General features: G+C 39.6%; 1 protein-coding gene across 2 annotated transcripts in view; it reads left to right on the top strand.

The window, feature by feature from the left end:
- Positions 1–24,037, top strand: part of LRP2 (LDL receptor related protein 2) — a 246,494-nt gene that overhangs the window by 182,402 nt on the left and 40,055 nt on the right. For both annotated transcript variants that reach the window (XM_036995040.2, XM_073218732.1), the window contains exons 53-63: positions 3,107–3,330; positions 4,675–4,852; positions 12,574–12,770; positions 13,928–14,173; positions 14,845–14,973; positions 15,228–15,347; positions 16,521–16,637; positions 17,372–17,488; positions 18,298–18,435; positions 20,721–20,843; positions 22,973–23,101. In XM_036995040.2, the coding sequence (XP_036850935.2) occupies positions 3,107–3,330; positions 4,675–4,852; positions 12,574–12,770; positions 13,928–14,173; positions 14,845–14,973; positions 15,228–15,347; positions 16,521–16,637; positions 17,372–17,488; positions 18,298–18,435; positions 20,721–20,843; positions 22,973–23,101 (1,718 nt within the window). The remainder of the gene's footprint in view (positions 1–3,106; positions 3,331–4,674; positions 4,853–12,573; positions 12,771–13,927; positions 14,174–14,844; positions 14,974–15,227; positions 15,348–16,520; positions 16,638–17,371; positions 17,489–18,297; positions 18,436–20,720; positions 20,844–22,972; positions 23,102–24,037) is intronic.

A 24,037-nucleotide genomic window follows, 5' to 3' on the forward strand; every position in this document is an offset into this window, starting at 1 on the left:
TAGAAAATAATAAAACAAACTGGGTGGCTGTTTATTCCAAACACTAGGGCCTGTATTGCCAGTGTATTATTCCCAGGCAGCTGCTAACTTGCCTCTGTGTTAGAAGTCACTCTGAGGTCACCTGTAACTAAAACTGCCTCTGGGCAATTCGCTGTGCTCTGTGGTATGGCACAGTAGAAAGAGCATGAACTTTGAAGCCATACAGATCAGGTTTTTGTCCTGGTGCTTTCACTTCTTATTGTTTTTTTCATCAGAAAAATGGAGCTAGTAATCTCTCCCCTGTGGTTGTCAGTTTGTTGTTCAACTCTTCTTATTTTCCCTATATCTTTACTTTGCTCTCCCCTCCCAAAGATATGAATAATGTATTTTAGCATTTGAACAAAGAAATAGAGCAAAAGTATTGAAAAGGCTTTCCCTAAAATTTTGTGTGTTTATTGATGAGTATAATGAAGTGTGTTGAGTAATAATAGAGTCTATTAACATTTTTTCATTATGATAATGCATTCAAATCTTCCTAATAGGATAATTTTTAAAAAGTGTGTTGAAATACTCATTGTAAAGAAGCTAATACACTTTATTAACCAGGCAGTATGTATTTATTTTTTGCCATTGCTAATTAGGGCCTAGTTGAGCTATAGTAATGCTTTATGGGTAAACATTTATGAATAAGTACCCAGGTACACACCTGTTGCCTTCAGAAGTATGGAATTGTCAGTAATTCAGTAGAGAGCTTTTAAAAGCCTTTAAATTTTCTCTCATTCTGTGAAATTAATTTTGCTCCCAAAGCCAGTGTAGAAATTTTCAAAGTTCTCTAATCCCCTGTTCCCTTGGGAAACTGCCACTCAGAAGGAAGAAACACCTGACACATGCTAATGCTCTCCCCTCCTCTGCTCACTGCAGATGGAGTTAATCAATCCTAGAACTCACTTTTATTGAACTGGGACATTTCCCAAGAATCCTCCCCAGCTTTGCCACCCCTGGCCTGAGCATGCGACATTGTTCTTACAGGCTATGCTATCAGCTTCTGCTACTCCTCAATGTCTGTTATGAGCTCAGCACCTTGGACTTACCTCAGGATCTTAGGGCTTTTTTCTTTTTTCCTCTCTAAAAAAAAGTTGAGACATAATTAACATATAACATTGTGTTAGTTTCAAGAGTACAACATAATGATTTGATATACATATGTATTGCAAAATTATCACCACAATATGTCTAATTAACATCACTACACAGTTACAAATTTTTCTGTGTGTTAACTTTTAAGACCTACTCTCTTAGCAATTTTCAAATATATAATATAGTATTATTAACTACAGTCACAATGTTGTGTGATCTTAGTTTGGAAATATGTCTAGGGTACATAGGGAAGGAGACTTTGGAAAAATTGATTATTAGGATTTTGACATATGAAGCTTTGGGAATACTTCCTTGTCCCTAATTCATTTGATATATTAAGGTAATCTTTAGTGTTCTTTTTGTAGACTTTACCATAACAGATACTAATTCATTGTAAGGTAGAAATCAATTTCATCAGAGTAAGTAGAATATTCTGATTTATTTGTGCCATTTTAATGTAATATACAGATGGTGACACCTGTGACTCTTCTCACACCATGAAGGAACACCATAGAGCTTAGTTAGCTTCCCATAAAAATCCCATTTTGAATTAGAAGAAACATCAAGGTGTTCAAATAATCTTCCACAACTTTATCATTATTTTTTGTTGTCCTTTAGGTTTTACAGATTATTCTTGGTCTTGATACTTAGTAAGTTTAACTGAAATAGTATACACATAGGTAGTATTTTAAGGAGTAGTAGAAGAAAAAGGCATGTCCTAGCTGCTTAAAATTCTGCTCACTGTCTGTCAAAATATAGTAGATTATTTGTATAGCTAGATTCTAAAGTTCAGAGAGTGGGTTACTTTCTAAAAGTCAAATAAGGCACTATGATCTGGAAATGAATGAACCTTTAATATTCATGTGTCCTTGTTGACTTGATCAACTCTTGATCAAGGGGTAGCAATGTTTGTGTTCAGAAATAAATTTCATAGACTATGTAAAGCAATATATTTTTGTAGAGCATCTAATCCAGTTCTTGTTCATCTTGGGATGTGCCAACAAATCCTTATAGTTGTGCCTATGGTGCTGCAGTCAACAAAAAATACTCATAGAAGTATCTGAGATCTCTACAGAGGTCATGCAAGAACTGAAAGAAAAGGTCTCAAGACTACTTTCTGGTCTACAGTTTTTTAAAGAAACAGATGGTGACTAAATTCTGGTCATTTACCTGAAATCTTACCCATCCAGACTAAGAAGGTCATCTTCAAGTTTTCCTATGGTTTCCATAAGTTATCACCAATCATGCTATTTTGGAAAATATTTTCAATATTGCATAGCTAGAATTATTAGGTTTCTTAGTTGCTAGCTTATTCTACCTCCTTTTTCAGTTTTAGGGTCTGCTCTAAAATTTTAAAATATGGCAATGTTAATATTTTGACATAGACTCAGTAATGAGTGAGATATTGGAACTAGAAGGACCTGGAAATTAGGCTGTGGATGTTCTTCAACATTTTAAAATTAGAGAGCCTCCTCTGGAATTTTATTCATCTGGGAAAGTGTTCATTAATAGTGACCAAGGCATGGTAAATAAGTGTGCTGCCAGTGTGTGCAAAGTTAAGCCTGCAGGCCTAAGATTTAACTCAGCTAGTATATTCCTCTCAGGTTATACTGAGAAACCAGCTGTCTCCTAGAGTAGCTTCTCCACTGAAATGTTCGTGAGAAGGCAAAATTCCAGCTTAATTTTGCTATCCTCAAATTTCTTTCAATGACTTAGGGAAAAAAATGGTGTTTACCCCAGGATATCAAAAGGATGCTGAATGGAGATCATCCACGTTATAGGTTGTAAGCCTGCAACAGCTGCATCAGGAGAACATCTGTATGTGCGGGAAAGCAGCTGTGGTCAAGAATTAGTAATGGTTTAAAGCATTGCCTTTTCTAAACTTCAGTTACCTCCCCAAGGTAGAATTTTATTAATTTGTCAGTTCACCTCTCCTTAAAGGCATTAGAGGAGAAGAGTTATATTGAGGGACTGTCTCCTTCTACCCCAGGTACTCAGATTTGGAGGGCAACCACCGGCACACAGTGTATGATGGGACACTGCCTCACCCCTTTGCTGTCACCATTTTTGAAGACACTATTTATTGGACAGATTGGAATACAAGGACAGTTGAAAAGGGAAACAAATATGATGGATCAAACAGGGTTGTTCTGGTGAATATAACACATAAACCATTTGACATCCATGTGTATCATCCGTACCGGCAGCCAATCGGTGAGTAGGTGGTTCAGAAGTTTGGCACAGTCACTTTAGGTTCTGTGCCTGCCATTCTTGTGTCTTTAAGCAATAAGCATCATAATTTATAAAGGGAATGATGTTGCTTGCTAATTTTTTCTCCTAGACAGATGCTGAAAGTTGAGGGTATGGAACATCTTTGGAGGAAACATTTATTCCCTTATTCCTGGGAAAAGCTGCTTATAACTCTTCTTTTTCTTAACACCTACTCTATTCTTAAAGATCAGCCTGGGTTTTTGTTTTTTATAAGAGTAACAGTTGTTATGTTGCCTCATTCACTGCATTTATTGATGGGAGGACTGGATAATACATAATAAAACTATTGTGACATTTCAGACCCAAATACTTAAGAAAACACCTTTAAAAAATAAGGATATTTCCTTATATAACTATAGTAAGTTATATTACCAAAGAGATTAACAGTCATTCCTTAATAACAGGATCAATCTATAGAAATGATTGATTTGAAATAAATGTTTAAAAGAAAATTACAATAATTATAAAACATCGCCTTTTAAATGTCTATTTGCATATGACATTGTATTGAGTATTACATACATGTTATGCTTGTCATCTATAAGGTAATATTGAGAGCAACACACTTCAGTGCCTCATAAGTAGGGAATGTGTGTTTTACTTGCTTATGAACTTGTATTCCTGATGCATTTAAAGCCATTGTATGATTTATAGAAAATCTAGCAAAGGTCTGGAATATACACTGGGGAGAGAAAGGATTTTGTGGGCCTGCATTGTTGCAGTGCCTTGATAAACATAAACTTGGAAGAAAGGAAAAATGAGGTTGGCAAAATGAAGATATTTGGTATTTCTTTCTGGAAATTAATATTCTTTGAGTTATTTTAACAGATGTGTAAATTAATCTTCACCTCCAGGTGGTGACCCTGAAAATTAGTAAAGATGTTGTTCAGGATACCCATCCACCTCATTCTTAGCCATACTTCTGTTGTCTATATCCTTAGAGTGAAGAGAGCATAGCGTCTTCTGGAAAAAACTTTAACTTAGGTTCTGGGCACATGAATGTAAGCTGTTTCTCACCTGCTCTTCGACCTTGAGAAACACATCTTTCCTAGCTCAGAACGCCAGCAGCTACACCTTGCTTCTGGCAGAACATAAATCAATTTCAAAGCACAGGGTTGCTCATGCAGTTCTACTATCTGTCCTATTTATGACCTTTTGGAAAAAGCATGAAACCAGGATAATGATTTTTCTTACTGAGAGGTGAGAGTTTGATGAGGTCGGTAATGAGCTCATTTGTGCTTGATACTCTCGGTGAATGAGCGTACATTTTCTTCCTTCTTTCACTAGTGAACAATCCTTGTGGTGCCAACAATGGTGGCTGTTCTCATCTCTGCCTCATCAAAGCAGGAGGAAATGGATTTACCTGCGAGTGTCCAGACAACTTCTTTACTCTCCAGCAGGGTGACAGTACCCAGTGCCTGCCCATGTGCTCCAGCACCCAATTCCTGTGTGCTGACAATGAAAAGTAAGGTCCTCTCCCCATCTCTGCACTGCCTCTCCATCCCATGGACACTCATTGAACTTTGAGGATCCAGGGGCTGGGAGTTTTCTAATGAACTAAAATTTTGGCTAATTAATGTGGTTCATTCGGAAGTAAGGAAGACTCTTGGTCTCCAACTTCAGATAATTTCTTCCATGAGTAGAAGGAATTTGTTAATCACATGGTTATGCCTGTGTATGCACATTTTTATATCAGTAGTGAGGAAGCAAACTATGTATTTTAATTTTTTTATTAAGGTATCATTGATACACATGCTTATCAAGGTCTCACATGAAAAACATTATAGTTACTACATTCACCCGTATTATCAAGTCCCCCATATCCCATTGAAGTTACTGCCATCAGTGCAGTAAGATGCCACAGAGTCACTATTTGTCTTCTCTGTGCTACACTGTCTTCCCAGTAACACCCCACCATGTGTGCCAATCATAATACCCCTCAATCCCTTTCTCCCTCCCTCCCCACCTACATTCCCCCACCTGTCCCCTTTGGTAACCATTAGTCCCTTCTTGGAATGTGTGAGTCTGATGCTGTTTGTTCCTTCAGTTTTGCTTCATTTTTATACTCTACAAATGAGGGAAATCATTTGGTACTTGTCTTTCTCTGCCTGGCTTATTTCTCTGAGCATAATACCATCTAGCTCCACCCATGTTGTTGCAAATGGTAGGATTTGTTTTCTTCTTATGGATGAATAATATTCCATCGTGTATATGTACCACATCTTTATCCATTCATCTACTGATGGACACTAAGGTTGCTTCCATATCTTGGTTACTGTAAATAGTGCTGCAATAAACACAGGATGCATCTGTCTTTTTCAAACTGGGCTGCTGTATCCTTTGGGTAAATTCCTAGGAGTAGAATTCCTGGGTCAAATGGTATTTCTATTTTTAGTGTTTTGAGGAATCTATATATGGCTTTCCACAAAGGTTGAACTAATTTACATTCGTGCCAGCAGTGTAGGAGGGTTCCCCTTTCTCTCCATCCTCGCCAGCATTTGTTGTTCCTGTTCTTTTTGATGTTGGCCATCCTAACTGGTGTGAGGTGATATCTCACTGTGGTTTTAATTTGCATTTCCCTGATAATCAGTAATGTAGAGCATCTTTCATCTGCCTGTTGGCCATCTGAATTTCTTCTTTGGGGAATTGTCTGTTCATATCATCTGCCCATTTTTTAATAGGGTTATTTGCTTTTTGGGTGTTAAGGTGTATGAGTTCTCTATATATTTTGGATGTTAACCCCTTGTCAGATATGTCATTTACAAATATATTCTCCTGTACTGTAGGATGCCTTTTTGTCCTACTGATGGTGTCCTTTGCTGTACAGAAGCTTTCTGGCTTGATGTTGTCCCATTTGTTCATTTTTGCTTTTGTTTCCCTTGCCTGAGGAGATGCATTCAGGAAAAAAGTTGCTCATGTTTATATTCAAGAGATTTTTGTCTAAGTTTTCATCTCAGAGTTTTGCAGTTTCATGACTTACATTCAGGTCTTTTATCCATTTTGAGTTAACTTTTGTATATGGAGTTAGGTAGTAATCCAGTTTCATTCTCTTACATGTAGCTGTCCAGTTTTGCCAACACCAGTCATTAAAGAGGCTGTCATTTCCCCACTGTATATCCATGGCTCTTTTATCATATATTAATTGACCATATATGCTCGGGTTTATATCTGGGCTCTCTATTCTGTTCCATTGGTCTATGGGTCTGTTCCTGTGCCAGTACCAAATTGTCTTGATTACTGTGGCTTTGTAGGAGAGCTTGAAGTCAGGGAGCGTAATCCCCCCAGCTTTATTCTTCCTTCTCAGGATTGCTTTGGCTACTCGGGATCTTTTGTGGTTCCATATGAATTTTAGAACTTTTTGCTCTAGTTCGTTGAAGAATGCCTTGGTATTTTGATAGGGATTGCATTGAATCTGTAGATTGCTTTAGGCAGGATGACCATTTTGACAATATTAATTCTTCCTATCCATGAGCACAGGATGTGTTTCCATTTATTGGTATCTTCTTTAATTTCTCTCATGAGGGTCTTTAGTTTTCAGAATATAGGTCTTTCACTACCTTGGTTATGTTTATTCCTAGGTATTTTAATCTTTTTGATGCAATTGTGAATGGAATTGTTTTCCTGATTTCTCTTCCTACTAACTAGGTCATCTTTATTACATAAGAATGCAACAAATTTCTGTGTATTAATTTTGTATCCTGCAACTTTGCTGAATTCAGTTATTAGTTCTAGTAATTTTGGAGTAGATTATTTAGGGATTTTTATGTACAATATCATGCCATCTGCAAACAGTAACAGTTTAACTTCTTCATTACCAATCTGGATGCCTTTTATGATGTTTGCACTGTTGAGTTATTGTTGTCATTTGTCTCCATTATTTGATATCTGTTTTAATTTGGTCATTGATCCATTGATTATTTAGGAGCTTGTTGTTAAGCCTCCATGTGTTTGTGGGCTTTCTTGTTTTCTTTGTTTAATTTATCTCTGGTTTCATACCTTGAGATCTGAGAAGCTGGTTGGTACAATTCCAAACAAAAATGTTTGATAAAATTCAAACATGTTTGATTGCAGTGGCTGGGACCTCCAGAACTATGTTGAATAAAAGTGGGAGAGTGGGCATCCTCGTCTTGTTCCTGATCTTAAAGGAAAAGCTTTCAGCTTCTCTGTTAAGTATGATGCTCGCTGTGGGTTTGTCATAAATGGCCTTTATTATGTTGAGGTACTTGCCTGCTATTCATATTTTGTTGAGAGTTTTTTGTCATGAATGGATGTTGAATTTTGTTGAATGCTTTTTCAGCATCTATGGAGATGATCATGTGGTTTTTGTCCTTCTTTTTGTTGATGTCATGGATGATGTTGATGGATTTTCTAGTGTTGTACCATCCTTGCATCCCTGGAATAAATCCTACTTGATCATGATGGATGATCTTTTTGAAGTATTTTTGAATTCCGTTTGCTAATATTTTGTTGGGTATTTTTACATTTATGTCCATTAGGGATATTGGTCTGTAATTTTCTTTTTTTGTGGTGTCTTTGCCTGGTTTTGGTATTAGAGTGATGCCTACCTCATAGAATGAGTTTGGGAGTATTGCCTCCTCTTCTACTTTTGAAAAACCTTAAGAAAGATGGCTATTAGGCCTTCTCTGAATGTTTGATAAAATTCAACAGTAAAGCCATCTGGTTCAGATAGTTTTTTTATTACCAATTCAATTTCATTGCTGGTAATTGGTCTGTTCAGATTTTCTGTTTCTTCCTGGTTCAGCCTTGAAAGGTTGTATTTTTCTAGAAAGTTGTTGACTTCTAGGTTATTCAGTTTGTTAGCATACAATTTTTCATAGTATTCTCTAATAATTTGTGTTTCTCTGGTGCCCATAGTGATTTTTCCTTTCTCAGTTATGATTCTGTTTATGTGTGTAGACTCTCTTTTTTTCTTGATAAGTCTGGCTAGGGGTTTATCTTTTTTGTTTATTTTCTCCAAGAACCAGCTCTTGCTTTCATTGATTCTTTCTATTATTTTATTCTTCTCAATTTATATATTTCTGCTCTAATCTTTATTATTTCCCTCCTTCTACTGACTTTGGGCCTCATTTGTTCTCTTTTCCTAGTTTCGTTAATTGTGAGTTTAGATTCTTCATATGGGATTGTTCTTGTTTCCTGAGGTAGGCCTGTATTGCAATATAGTTCCCTCTTAGCACAGCCTTTGCTGCATCCCACAGATTTTGCACTGTTGAGTTATTTTTGTCATTTCTCTCCATTATTTGATATCTGTTTTACTTTGGTCATTGATCCATTGATTATTTAGGAGCATGTTGTTAAGCCTCCATGTGTTTGTGGGCTTTCTTGTTTTCTTTGTTTAATTTATCCCTGGTTTCATACCTTTGTGATCTGAGAAATTGGTTGGTACAATTTCAATGTTTTTGAAATTACTGAGGCTCTTTTTGTGGCCTAGTATGTGATCCATTCTGCAAAATGTTCCATGTGCTCTTGAGAAGAATGTGTTGCTTTTGGGTGGAGTGTTCTGTAGGTATCTGTTAGGTCCATTTGTCCTAATGTGTTGTTCAGTGCCTCTGTTTCCTTACTTATTTTCTGTCTGGATGATTTGTCCTTTGGAGTGAGTGGTGTGTTGATGTCTCCTAAAATGAATGTGTTGCATTTGATTTCCCCCTTTAATTCTGGTAGTATTTGTTTCACATATGTAGATGCTCCTGTGTTGGTTGCATAGATATTTATAACAGTTCTTTCCTCTTGTTGCACTGACCCCTTTATCATTACATAATAATCTTCTTTATCTCTTGTTACTTTCTTTGTTTTGAAGTCTATTTTGTCTGATACATGTACATAACTCCTGCTTTTCTCTCCCTATTATTTGCATGAAATATATCCATCCCTTCACTTTTAGTCTGTGTATGTCTTTGGGTTTGAAGTGACCCTCTTGTAGGCAGCATACATATGGGTCTTGTTTTTTTTATCCATTCAGTGACTCTATGTCTTTTGATTGGTGCATTTAGACCATTTACATTTAGGGTGATTTTCAATAGGTATGTACTTATCGCCATTGCAGGGTTTATATTTGTGGTTACCAAAGGTTCAAGGGTAGCTTCCTTACTATGTAACAGTCTAATTTAACTCAGCATGCTGTTACAAACACAATCAAAAGGTTCTTTTTTTCCCCCTCCTTACTTCCTCCTCCATTCTTCATATATTAGGTATCATGTTCTATACTCTGTATATCCCTTGACTAACTTTGAGTTAGTTGATTTGATTTTGCATCTCCTTAGTAATTAATTGTTCTACTTTCTTTACTGTGGTTTTATTTCCTCTGGTGACAGCTATTAAGCCTTAGGAACCCTTCCATCTAGAGCAGTCCCTCCAAAATACACTGCAGAGACGATTTGTGGGTGGTAAATTCTCTCAGCTTTTGATTATCTGAAAATTGTTTAATCCCTCCTTCAAATTTAAATAATAATCTTGCCAGGTTGAGTATTCTTGGTTCAAGGCTCTTCTGCCTCATTGCATTAAATATATCATGCCACTCCCTTCTGGCCTGTAAGGTTTCTGTTGAGAAGTCTGATGATAGACTGATGGGTTTTCCTTTGTATGTGATCTAATTTCTCTCTCTGGCTGCTTTTAATAGTCTGTCCTTATCCTTAATATTTGCAATTTTAATTATTTTATGTGTTGGTGTTGTCTTCCTTGGGTCCTTTGTATTGGGAGATCCATGCATATCCATGGCCTGAGAGACTATATGTCCTTCCTCTGATTGGGGACGTTTTCACCAATTATCTCTTCAAAGACACTTTCTATCCATTTTTCTCTCTTCTTCTTCTGGTACCCCTATAATGTGAATATTGTTCCATTTGGATTTATCACACAGTTCTCTCAATGTTCTTTTATTCCTAGATATCCATTTTTCTCTCTGTACCTCAGCTTCTTTGTATGCTTGTTTTCTAATTTCTATTTCATTTACTGTCTCCTCTACTTCAACTAATCTGCTTTTAAATCCCTCATTGTATGTTTCATTTCAGATACTATATTCTTAAACATTTTTATCTCATTCCTGAATTCCTTCATAGTTCTTGAATATTTTTCTGTATCTCTGTGAGCATGTTAATGATTTTTATTTTGAAATCTCATTCAAGAAGATTAATGAGTTCAGTTTCACTTGGTCCTGTTTCTGGTGTTTGTGGGATTTTTGTTTGAATCAGGTTCCTTTGATGTTCCATATTTGTATGTGGCACCTGCTAGTGCCCAGAAGCTCTACTTTCTGGAGCTGCTCTGCCCCTGGAACGATGGCAGGGGTTGCAGGTGAGCGGTCCTGGTGCCTGTTTGGAAGAAAAAGCTCTTTCCTGCTTCCCCACTGCAGTGCCTGTCTCCACTGCCAGGGCCAGTGGGCCAAGCATGCAGGGAGAAGCCTCTATTTTTTGCACTTAGCAGCCATAGGCAGGGACACCTCTGGCTAGCCTGGCACAATGGCAGGGGCAGCTGGTTTGTGATCTGGTCCCAACTGGGAGGAAGGCTTAGCATGCTGTGTATCACAGTGGGGGGCCTCATAGCTGTGTTGCTAGCCAGGTGGTTGGAGAACCTGAAGCTCCTGAAATTTCCCAACCTGCGGGGCTGAATGCCCCTGGACAATTTTGTCCACCTGTCCTTGTCCCTGAGCAGCAAGCTCTGTGCTAACCTTGCCCCTTTAGCAGCTCTCTCACTATTAGGAAGTCTTTCAGACTCCCCGCCTTTCTTTTATCCCAGAGTGGCCAGATGTGGATCCTTATTTTCCATAAGCAGCTGGAATTTCAGTCTCTCTAAGTATTCCTTCTGTTTTAGCTTTCCAACCCCACTAATCTCCAGAGCACTGTGTAATGTTGGTTTGTGCTCCCAGAGCAGATCTCCAGGGCTGGGTGTTTGGCAGTCCTAGGCCTCCACCCCCTTCCCGCTCCACTTCTCTTCTTCTCTCCGGTGAGCTGGGGTGGGGGAAGGGCTTGGGTCCCTCTGGATCATAGCTTTGGTGCTTTACCCTTTTCCTTTAGGTCTGCTGGTTTCCCCAGGTGTAGACAGTCTGCCACAGCCTTCTTTTCTGTTGTTCTTTCAGGATTTGATGTATCTGCTATATTTTCATATTATATGTGGTTTTGGAAGGAGGTTTTTGTCTCACCTCTCTTGCTGCCATCTTTAATCCTCTCCAAAATTATGTGTTTTTTATTTCTAATAAATTGTCCTAAGTGTCAGGGCCAAGAGTGTATGTAAGCATATGCTGTAAAATCGCCCTCAAGAGTGCTAGAATTTCTTTGTCTTGTGTGTGCATATACTGGCATAGCTCCTTAGTTAACTATGTCAGAGGAACCAGGTTACACAATCTAATCCATTTTTGATCATTTGCATTTGTAAGAGAACATGGCCACAGATCATTTCCCTAACAGTTGCCATAGGTCATTGACTGTTAGGGGAACTGAGTCAGAGAGTGAGATTGGGAGGAGGTATTAATGCAATCATAGCATTGAAGATCCAATGGCAGATTATTTTTTGAATTGAAGTATAGTTGATACACAGTATTGGTTTCAAGTATACAACAGAATGATTCAACAGTCATACACATTTTTAAATCCTCACCCCAGCTAGTGCAGTTACTATCTGTCCACATAGGAAGATGTTCTCCATGCTGCACTACCATCCCTGTGACCAACTTATATTATGATTGAGATTTTTGTGAATGGCAGATATTTTGATGATTCAATAAAATATCTTAGATTAAGAATCTAGCATATGCCTATCATGACAAAGCCTCTCTCAACAAATGTTAGTGCCCTCTAGCTTCCTAATACCCAAATGTCTTTTGTACTTAGATTTTTTCCTGCTAGTCAATCCCAAGCAATCCCTCCTACCAGAACCACAGCTCTAAACCCCCACACCACTGTTTGTTGTTGCAGGAATTTAATCATTGTACTAAAGTACTTTTTTTCAGCATCTATGTGAATTTTAACCAACCTATTCTATCTCATGTAGTTTTTTCTCTGAAAATATACCATAGTAACAGGTTTAATTGACCTTCTAGGTCTATGACTTCCTAGGTCTGGAACTCAAGTATGTATGTTATTACTTGGAATTCAATTTTAACTTCTCTCCAGAGAGCCATTGCCTGCTGTTTTATCCCTGGTGCTTTGCTGAGAGAAGTGCTGTATTTACTCTGCACAGGTGTATTCCAATCTGGTGGAAATGTGATGGACAGAGAGACTGCTCAGATGGCTCTGATGAACCCAACACTTGCCCATATCGTTACTGCCGTTTAGGACAGTTCCAGTGCAAGGATGGCAACTGCACCAGCCCACACTTCCTGTGCGATGCTCACCAAGAGTGCCCTGACGGGTCTGATGAGGACCCTGTTCTTTGTGGTGTGTTGAATTGCTTTATGTCTTCTTTGAACACTTGTATAGTTGATCGTGTACAATCCTGATACTGTGGGGATTTTCTGAGTGTCATAAACCAAAAACAACTCCAAAGTCCTAGGAGAAAACTCAGAGTTCATCCTGTATCTATTTTTTGTGATTTTTTTAAGAAACCTTAAGGTTTGTACAAGGTACATGGTTAAGGTAGACAGTAAATTGTCTCTTTTGGTGGCTCTTTACCATGTGCCATGCATAGAACCCTCTTTAAGAGCTAATGATGCCAGGGTTCTTGTTGATGGAGTTGAAGAATGAACTTCGCAAACACTCAAGGTAGGCAAGCAAGAAAGAGGCTTTTTATTTTTTTATTCATAGAGAAGTAAAGGCACAGAACTCCCAAGCATACACTGGGAGAACCAAGGCTGCCATTTCTGAGCTCAGGTCTAGGAGTTTTATGCTTGTTGCATTGACTAGGGAGAGAAACTATTTTAGCCAATCATACTAAAGGTCATTTCTGTTTTTACCTAGTGAGCTATGGGACTTACAGTTAGTAAAAATGGTTCTTTATTACCATTCTCACTGTTTCAGCTGCAAGTCTCCCATTTCTCACATTCTCAAGGTCCTTAGTCAGCACCCTGCTTGCCCTTCCCAGGCCCTTATCTTGCTCCTACTGGACAGGGGCTGCCCCCTGTCCCTTGCCTGTTTCACTAACATTGAGAGTGAAATAACGGTTTACCAGACCCATTTTAAACAACTAGTTTTTTTCTTCTCAGTTGTGCTATCTATATTTCACTTTTTAAAAAGCCTTCCCCTGCCAAAAAAGAAAAAAAATACCCATCACACTAAACGCAGCAACAAACACAGAATTTGAAAAACATTGGCCATTAGCAGAACAGGACAATTTAAATTTAAATTGAATAGGCTGTGAATGATTCAGTATTTATTCCCTGATTCTGCATTCAAGGACAAGATATGTCACACTCAGGAGACAGTACAGGCCATAGGAATAACTGACCACACAGTACTACTGCTTGATAATATGTGCATTAGGATGGAAGTCTTCCAAAAAGAAATGATGATCTAGTTTTCCAGGATCTATCACCTTAAATTAGAAGCTTCCATTTCTGATGCCTTCCAAACTGATAACCCAATGCCCCTGCTTGCAGAGAATCACCGATGTGAGTCCAATGAATGGCAATGTGCCAATAAACGCTGCATCCCAGAAGCCTGGCAGTGTGACTCGGAGAATGACTGTGGGGATAACTCAGATGAAGACAGTTCCCACTGTGCCAGCAGGGTCTGCCAGCCAGGTTATTTTAAGTGCACCAGTGGCCACTGCATCCCTCAGAACTGGAAGTGTGATGTGGACAATGACTGTGGAGACTACTCGGATGAGCCCATCCATGAATGCAGTGAGTTCCTGTGGGAGGGACATGGCCTGACCAGGAATAGGAAACAACAGGAACACCTGTGTGGCTTGAGAGAGGACAAGGGTTCCCTACTGCAGCCCCATGAGAAACTGCTTACTGGCTCACCATGCTCACTCTGCACCATGGTGCAAAGAAAAGTGGTGTGGTTTGCGGAATGAGCCAAACCTGGGTGGGAAGTGGCTGATTCCTCCTCTTTATACTCTGCTTACAATTTGTGCATATAGCACTTTCTCTTTTGAGCTTCAGACAAACATTGTGAGGTAGGGAAGGTGTGTGTTAACAATTCCTTACAGATGAGGAAACTGAGGCTTACCTTAAGTGGATGATAACAATTTCTATTAGTAGCAGAGGCAGCACTTCAACCAGGATTTTTCACTTCAAGCTCAGTCCTTTCTGCTCCACAAAATTATAGTGTGACACAAACTAGTACTGAGATAGTGAGAAAAGTTTGGACTATTTTTGCCCCTGGTGAACAGCTCACACCTAAAACAGACACATGTTGCCAGAGTCAATTTAGTTGGTAACATGGTAATGGTTACTCATCCCAGTACTGTGTCCTAAATGTAACTATGGAAAGGAAAGGCGCCTTTTTGAGCTATTTCCTGGCAGGACTGTGACTTTAGTTCTGACTTTGCTACCTGCTCTCTCTGCAGCAAGCCCTGCCCATCGCTGTGACAACCACACAGAGTTTAGCTGCCGGACTAACTACCGCTGCATCCCCCAGTGGGCTGTGTGCAATCGCCGCGATGACTGCAGGGACAACAGTGATGAGCAAGGCTGTGGTAGGGGCCACGGGGATGTTGGGGAGGGACAAGAAATTCAAGTGCCAAGAGCCATTATTAGGAGATGAGTGTGGATTCCCCATGTTATCTTTTGTTTACCTCTGTAAAAGGACAACCTATTGATTCTTCCAAGAACATGTTCTATTTTCATAGCACTTTTGTTGCATTCTCCCACTCTCATAAGGAAGCCAGTACTACTCTGGCATTTCTTAACCATTGGCTTCTGAAGTCCTTGCAATGACTGTGCTTTGCAGAGGAGATGACGTGCAAACCTGTGGGTCACTTCCGCTGTCATAACCACTTGTGCATCCCTCTTCGCTGGAGGTGTGATGGGCATGATGATTGTGGAGATCACTCAGATGAGGAAAACTGTGGTGAGTGTGTGAAGTTTCATCATCTTTAGGTGCTACCCGACCTGTGATATCTGCTCTTTGTCCGTAGTTTAACTGTCTATGCCATTCACCCTCAAAGGGTAGGAAGACAACTACCTCATCTCTTGCTTTCTGCTGACTTGCACATTTCTACTTTTTCTTGGACTAAAGATACATATGTTTCCTTCTGAGATGCTTATAATCAATCAAGCTTTGGGAGGAGGATGTTTACCCCAGTATACCTTTGTCTGTTTAATCTATTTACACCCAACTTGTTTTCCAAAAATAATTTGAGGTGTCCTTATGATAAAGGACAAATACAGTAAGATAAATAGAATAGAAATAGAAAATCAGGACTAAGCAAAGTACCAGAAGAACAAGTGCTAACCCAAAGACCCTGCATCTTAAGCTCTTGCCCCACAATGGCCTTAATAACAGAGGAGAGAGGACTTGTAGTTTGGATTGTCATGTATCTTGGTACAGCTGACTCTTTAAGGGGGGTTCATGGCTAAATGGCTTTAAGGTCAGGCTTTTAGTTCCTTTTTCTTTCTGTGAAGGGGCTGACTACAAGGAATTGGACAGGGAGGTCAAGGAAAGGAAGGCAAAGGTCAGGATCACATCAAACTAGAGAGTTAGTCCTGAATAACTGGATGAATTTTGAAAACATCTTTAATGAGGCCCTGGTCTGAACATATATCATTGACTCATGGTATATGTCAATTTCAGATGGACAAACATGAAACACCTTATAACTTTATTCACCTTCTGTAAGTAAGAAGTGATCACATTTGCCATAGATAATTGAGATAATCTGATTATAACTGCAAAAATCAACTGGCTAAACCTTCTTACAGAAAGGGTGATCTAACTGGCATTTTATTGTTTATATGAATGTTCATGTGAATCTTATAGGACAGTATCTAGAATTTCTTGAAATCAAAAATCATTTTAAGATTAAATCACCTTTGAACAAACCCCTTAGTAGAGGTTACTCTTTACATCCTTAAACTAGTGGTGGGAGGTCTATTTTTGGAGAAAGGACAGTCAGCTCAAGCTGACCTCTAGTACTTGGGACACAGGACAGCCTGGGACACCAAGGTTACTTTGGCCAACTCATAAGCCTGTCCTGTGTACAATTTCTGGTGCCCTCTGATGGCCACGGGCTTTGCTTTTCAGCCCCCCGGGAGTGCACGGAGAGCGAGTTTCGATGTGACGATCAGAGCTGCATTCCCTCTCAATGGACCTGTGACCAAACCAATGACTGTGGGGACAACTCAGATGAGCGGGACTGTGGTAACTGTCAGAGTTATTTGAGATGCTGACCATAGCGTACAGTGCAGGGGCAGCACATCTGACAGAAGTAGAGACTTCAAATGTGTATTAATAAGGTTTTTAGAGTAATTCTTGTGTAATATATATGTAATAGATAAACCTTAGTATAATACAGTACCTTCTGTTTTATATTTTCTACGCTTTCTACTTAATATACAGAAAATGTAGATAAATAATAGTAGGGGAAAATAGCAAGAGATTTTTAAAAATCTCACTTTAATTTAAACATTTCCTAGGAGCAGACTTTAATCTGTGCTGGCCTTCTAAGCAAATTAAAGCATGAGTCTTTCTACCATGCCCTAGAACAGCAGTCCTTAGGGGTCTGCTGCTGGGGCTCTGTGGTGTAGAGATCAAAGCACTAGAATAGGAATCATAAACCCCAAGTAATTTTTATAGCTCTCTATTGATAAGGGTTGGGTCTGAGAAAAATCAGCAAACATTAAAAGCTGGGGAATTCAGATTTCTGAGGAAAAGCTTCAAAGCTGGAGATTCTTTAATAGAAGAGAGACAGGTACTTCCATCTCCATATCCTTCATGGGGAAGGTGTGAGTTCTGAGAGTTCATTCACTCACTAACACAAGGTGTGGGTTTCTTGTGAGCCAGTCCATGGTGTGGACAGGAACGTGACGGAGTACCTTCTGCACTCTGTGGACCTAACCGCTGTCTGAGAGTGACAAGGAGCCTTTTCTCTGCAGAGATGAAGACCTGCCATCCTGGGTATTTTCAGTGTGAGAGTGGACACTGTGTGCCAGAGCAACTGACCTGTGATGGGACTGCCGACTGCCTTGATAGCTCTGATGAAGCCACTTGTCGTAAGTTTCTAGACACCTGTAGCACTGCTTATCTGAAATTGCAGGGATTTGGCAGTGTAGACCCCACCACTCCCATCAGCCACCACTTTTTAAATTAGAAGGCTGTAGGTATTTTCTGTTCAGCATAATTATCAGTTCACCTGGGCTCTGAGTCGCCTTATCCATATAGTTCATAGTAGGCATTCAAGTGCATTTCAATAATATTTGAAATAGAGAATATATTAAGTGTCTATGCTAATAAAAATATTTATACATTATCAGCTTTGAAATAAATCATTAATTGGATTAAAACATTACAGGTAAAGAATGTTTGAGCAATGAATAAATGAGTATAGAGAAGCTGGATTGGGTATTAGAAAATTCTGAATTTATAGCATTAAACATTTTCTGAATTGCATGATGACAGAAGAAGTTATTCAAAACTGTAAATTCAATATGATCATTCACATTTTAGTCTTTATGAGTCTTTGAATAAATACTAATTGTTGCTAATTATCCATTATGGATATTGTTGACAATGTGGTGGCCACATCTTAAAATCTGGTTTCAGAGACTACATAAATGGATGATGGGTAGAGCCAATGCTCACAAAACTAATAAGTTGCACTTGCCTGTAAAGAGAATGCCCAGTGGTATCCACAGAATAATGCATGTCATGGAAAAGTGGAACTTGACAACTCTCCTTAAGAAACATTCCATCAGAATTGCAGGCTGGTTATGGTCACAGGACATCAGGACGAATGTAGGCTAGCTTTCCAAAACTAGTAACTTTTTCTAATAATTTGAATATGTTTCCTCCCCTCAAACAGCCACTCGCTTTCCCAATGGTGCGTACTGCCCAGCTACTATGTTCGAATGTAAAAATCACATTTGTATCCAGTTATCTTGGATATGTGATGGTGATGACGACTGTGGCGATGGATCTGATGAAGAACGTCACCTGTGCTGTAAGGCAGAGAAATGGGGTGCTTGGGAGTGGTGGTGTCTGGCAAAATAGCAATGCTTCTTATGTGGAACGTGTGATCCTGGAGGGTAGTTGTACAACTTTTTAGGACTGGACACATGCTCAGCCCTGCTGTTATTTCACTTGATCTTCCTGCCTTGTTCTTTATTTGGAACATGAAAAAGTTGGGCAAGCATCCATTGTTTTAAACATCTTACAGCCTTAGAAAACAGTTTCTTCAAAAGATATCTTCCCTGGAAAGACAGTGTGCATAAACAGTGACAGATCTGAGTATGGGTGGTGGGTATTTAACATTTTCTGTTCTATCTTCCTTTTGGTGCCCCTTGAAGCACCTCTTCCAAACCCCCAGAGCTTCACAAGACTAGTTCATCCTTAAAACACTTTGCTTTACATCATAATTAAAGGCCATTTAATTCCCTATTGTTGTATGGCGTGTATTTTTTAAACCAGTGAATCACAATCTTGCTACACATCAGAATCACTTGGCGGGAGATGTTTCAAAATCACACGCCTGGCCCCACCCAGGCTTAGAACTAGTGGCACAGAATATCTGAGGTTGGGACCTGGGGAAATGTGTGTTTAATAAGCTCCTGACCTTAAACTTAGTCCCCTGGTTGAAAACTACTGAAACAAAATGAATGAAAATGAGTTTATTTTGATCATTTTGATATGTGCTTTGAGTTACTGAGGAGCCTCTAGTAGTAGCTCTCAGGGCCATTGCTGCTGCACGTGCGAATCAATAGGCCCAGACCAGACCTACCTGATCTGAATCTCTAGCAGTGGACCTAGCAATCTCTCATTGATAATAACAAACCCTCCAAGTTATTCTGATACCAGCCAAAGGGTAAGAATTTCATGTAGGTGAAAGCCTGTGACATGGGAGAAGGTGTCCCAGAAACAATCCCACTGAGTTCTTGATTAACTCGCTCTCTAACTCAGCTGCAGTTCCCTTCGGAAGCTCACATTTTTCCTTCCATTCTGTTCCCTAGGTTAATTGCTATTCAGTTTTAGTCTAGGGATTTGTCTCTAGAGAATGCTATGTCAGAGTATTTCCTCCCCTTCAAAGAACTTTAATTAGCCTGCATTATCTTTTCACAGTGGCATCCCAACAATTTTTCTGGACCCCTCTTTTTAGTAACTAATCATGTTTTGTTTTTAATTTAATAAATTTTGAAAAATATCTATCTTAAGCTTATGTTTCTTTCAAAGAAATCCTTAGGAATCTGCTCCCATCTGTAACATAAAGTGCCCATAACTAAGAAAATTGTACTTTGGGGAGACAGAGACACAGCCACATTAAAGTGACCAACGTTGTTTTACGACGTTGCACTTGGCCTGCAATATTTCTATTAACAATACTTGGAAGAACCAGCTCTTCTATCTGACTTTTCTCTCAAACAACCTCATTGTAACTTCTTGCTCCCTGTGTGTGGTGTGAAGGCAGAAGGAAAACCTAGGTCCTCTGTGCTGAAGAAGAACGCACACATGTGTGGAGTCAGCTGAGTTGCTGGTACATGCATAGCAGACTATGCCCTTGCACCAAACAAGTAAGGGACCCAGGTTCTATGCTTGGGTGCCTCACAACGCACAAGCATCAGCTGGAGGTCTGACTCTGGACAACAAAATCAGTCAGGGTTTGATTGTGAGATATGAACGTGAAACATGAGAGGTGAGAGAATTCAGGAAGGAAAGTCCATCACAGTATAAAACTTCATGTTCCAGAGATTCAGGCAGGCAGTGGCCTCCTGGCTGTTAGGATGGGGCCGTTTGTGTCTTGCTGGCCTCCCCCTCTCATGGCCATCACTGCCCTCCTCGTGCTGTGTTCCAGCCACAGAGACCATTATTCAGGTCCAAATGCCTGCTGTGTTCCTTCCTGACTCAGGATTTTCTCTTGTGAAGCCTCTTCTGAACCAGCCTCCCCCAGATCTATATCAGGTCCCGCCAGTAGATGCTTTCCCAACACTGTTCCCCTTGTGGCTGTTATCACAGTTGTGACTGAACAGTTAATTTGTGAAGTCTGTCTCTCTGCTGGAATGGAAGTCCCTTAAGGACAAAGACTGTGTCTTTCTAGTTCTGCATTGTTTCTGGTAACTAGCACAGTGCCTATTTTTGTCCTAGATACTCATGATGTACTTGTTGATTAGTTAATTAAATGAACAAATGAGTGGATGAATGAAGCAAGCCTGGCACTATCGTGGGAGGCCTTTGGATACTGACATTTAATGGTCTATCTTAGTCTGTACTCTGTTTTTCCATCTTTCCTCTCAGTGACCATTCGCTGTGATTCACCATACCGTTTCCGATGTGACAACAATCGCTGTATTTATAGTCATGAGCTGTGTAACCATGTGGATGACTGTGGAGACGGAACTGACGAGAAAGAAGAGTTGTGTAAGCAAAAGTCAGAGAAGAAGGGAAACTTAGGCTCCAGTTGTGTGCGGCATGTCCTGTGTGACTATGGCTTGAGCTCTAGCTGTACCTGCGACTGCAGATCTCTGATGACATGATTATTTACAACACCCTTTAAACACATGCCTTCCTCAGATGCAACCCGTCCCGTGCTCATTCCTATGCCATTTGAGCTGGATATTTGGCAAGCCCCTCAATTCTTTAATCTTTATTTAAATATTCAATATGTGGTTTTTTTTCCTCTTTTCTCTTATGAAAATGAAAATAAACACTAAATGCTAGTTGAGCCACACTTCACAAATTATGAGGTTTGATCACTTTTTAGCCTAGAGTTACTAATCATTAATCTAGGGGTGTGAACTTCTCATTGCTCAGCTGAAAAGATCATAAGTGAGATATGCTGGTGTTAACGGAGTTTACCTATAACTGCCTTTAAAATGAACATTCATTTCCCAGAAGAGAAAAATGGTGGATTATTTGAAGACAGAAGTTTCAAACTGTCTGGATATAATGTTTCATATATAGAAAAATCTGTGCTTTTCCATTTTGAGAATGTTTTAAAATCTATCCACTGAAGAGGAGAGTTGATTAATTTTCTGGGCAGTTTAATTTACTGAGATAAAAAGTAAGTGAGGAAAATGACTTCCCCTGATTCCAATTACTGTTTTTCCTAAAAGGATATTATCTGGGAAAATTTAGATAAATGCTTAATTTTTCTATTTTCCGCCATTTGTATTGATCTAGGCTTAGAATGCTCACCACCAGCTCCCATCCCATAGGGGACTGTATGTCAGGGAGGACTTTGAAACTATTGTGGCGTTCAGGTCTATACCCTTTTACATTGTGCAGGCCTTATGGTGGGGAGTGGGATTCACTGATGAGGTGGTGACTCTGCTTTAGGCAGAACACCTCTGTCCACTGTTCCTCACTGTCTCTGCCTCCACCCTTTGGGAGTATTTCCATGTCTGTTTTCCTCCTCAAATGGATGGAACAGGAGAATATGCTCTCCTTCGGGGCTGCACAGCTTTCTCAGCCATTTCCTACTTGTAAAATGTCTCAGGCCCAAGAGTCATTTAGCATCTCACTCACAGTATTTTGGTTTAGTTGATCATATATTTCTCTCAGAAACCAAGCTGGCTTTTGATCTATTTGTTTTCAGTCATTTCTAAAAGATAACAACCTCACAGTGTTCCTTTTGAGACATAGTTCTTGAATCAGCTTTATTTCCTTGCTGTGTCTCCTTCACGTGCCACTGTCTCAGCTGTCAGTCACATTCAGGCAAACTAGCAACACAGGTGGGCTGCCATTTCATCCAGCTGGGAAGCCTTACTAGGGCTTTCTGTCTCAAAACCTTTTAAACAAGTTTAAGCTTAGTGTTTGGGATCTAAATGCAGTCAGTGTTTCCCACACTGCAAATTCATGGACTTTATTTTCTTTCATTTCCACTTATAAATCAGCCAGTTCTTTCCTGAGCTTGTCCCCTTCACTACCTTGCCAAGCTCAGGCAATGGCAAACACTGTGCATGAGTGACATTCTGTTTTCTAACCTCTTGCCCTAGATTGACAAGTTCAGTAGGCATGTGTTTGACTTCCACTTTTTCCAATGTGACCGCTTTATCAGCACAACATGGGTCTCTATCTTTCCTGCCTCCCGTGTCACTTTCCTCACTGCTTGTCTCCTGACTATGAAGTCAGTGGAAGTACCCTACTTACATATTGTTGTGGTCATTAATACTAGCTGCTACAATCAACAAATTTCAAACTCTCAGTGGTGTGACATTATAAAGACCTACTTCTCACTCATGTAAAGGCTGATGCAGGTTGGACGGCCCTTTCCTATCTCATAGGTAGGCCACCTGAACATATGGCATCTGAGGTTGCCAAAGCAGGCACTTGGACTTCAAACTGCTTCAGTCCAGAAGTGACACCTCCATCTCATAGTTCATTGGCCAGAACTAATTACATGGTCTCAACCTAACTGCAAGAGAGACTGGGAAATGTTGGGAAGCATAGGCTAATTTGTGAGCTATACTGTCTCTGCCACAGAGGGAAACTCTCCTCTTGTTCCACACAAGAAAAAGTTTTTACTTCAACTTGTTCTTAAATTATAGGTGCACCTTCAACCCCTAGACCTTGTAGAGAAGATGAATTTAAGTGTAGCAATGGACACTGCATTGCCCAGCACCTTGTATGTGATGATGTCGATGACTGTGGGAACCAGTTTGATGAAACAGGTTGCAGTAAGTAAAGGCTTATTTTATACTTCACTGTAATAACTCAGGTTTACCTAATGAAGATATACAATAACATAAAGTAGATGATAACCATATATTTCCCCTTAACTTACTTTGTTCTTGCTCTGAACTACAGACAAACCTGTAGCTACCTGTTACTGAGCACTAACCAGACACTGTGCTCAATACCCCATGGGGCTTCTATCTCATATCCTCTTTGTAACAATCTTATGAGTTAGGTATTATTCTGCCTCTCTCAATCTCTCCTCTCTTTTAAAATGAGGAAATTGGCTTATAGGGTAAGTAAATTGGCCACGTCTTCCTGCCATTATGAGTTTGAGTTAGGATTTGAACTCTGGATCTACCTAACTTCAGAGCACATCCTGCTCCCAGTTCACTAGGTGCTTGTTAGCACCTTAAAGCTACATACTTTGTTTATTAGTCTTCCCATTTTTTTCAGCATAAACCAAAAGCGATATCCTTGGCATTTAGAGGAAAAGCTTCTAAGGGTAGCTGATAAAGATGGGAATGTCACAGAGGATCTTGGAAGCAACCTTTATTTTTACTTTTAAAGTAGTTGGAGGGATTTTTGTAGGAACAGGATGATGAACACAATGAAGGCATGGTTCTAGCTCTATACTGTAATGAAAACGTTGGAATGAAATATTAATAATTCACACCTTTGTAGTCCTTTATAGCTGTTTTGAAATACTTTTACATACAGTATCTGTCACTAAGTTAGCCCATTATTGCTGTTATTGTTGTTAGTAAATCCATCTGTATAATAAAGCTCAGATCACTTAAGTGATTTGCTTGAGGTCACACAGAATAGCAGAGCCAGAGTGTGAACAGTCCTGGGACTGCTGACCAGGAGAGCTGGCCTCTAGTTTCTCTGACTTTTGGGCACGTGCTGATCTCTCTGGGCCTTGGTTTCTTCATAGG

The sequence above is a fragment of the Manis javanica genome, chromosome 12, assembly GCF_040802235.1.
Source record: "Manis javanica isolate MJ-LG chromosome 12, MJ_LKY, whole genome shotgun sequence".
Taxonomy (NCBI): Eukaryota; Metazoa; Chordata; class Mammalia; order Pholidota; family Manidae; genus Manis; species Manis javanica.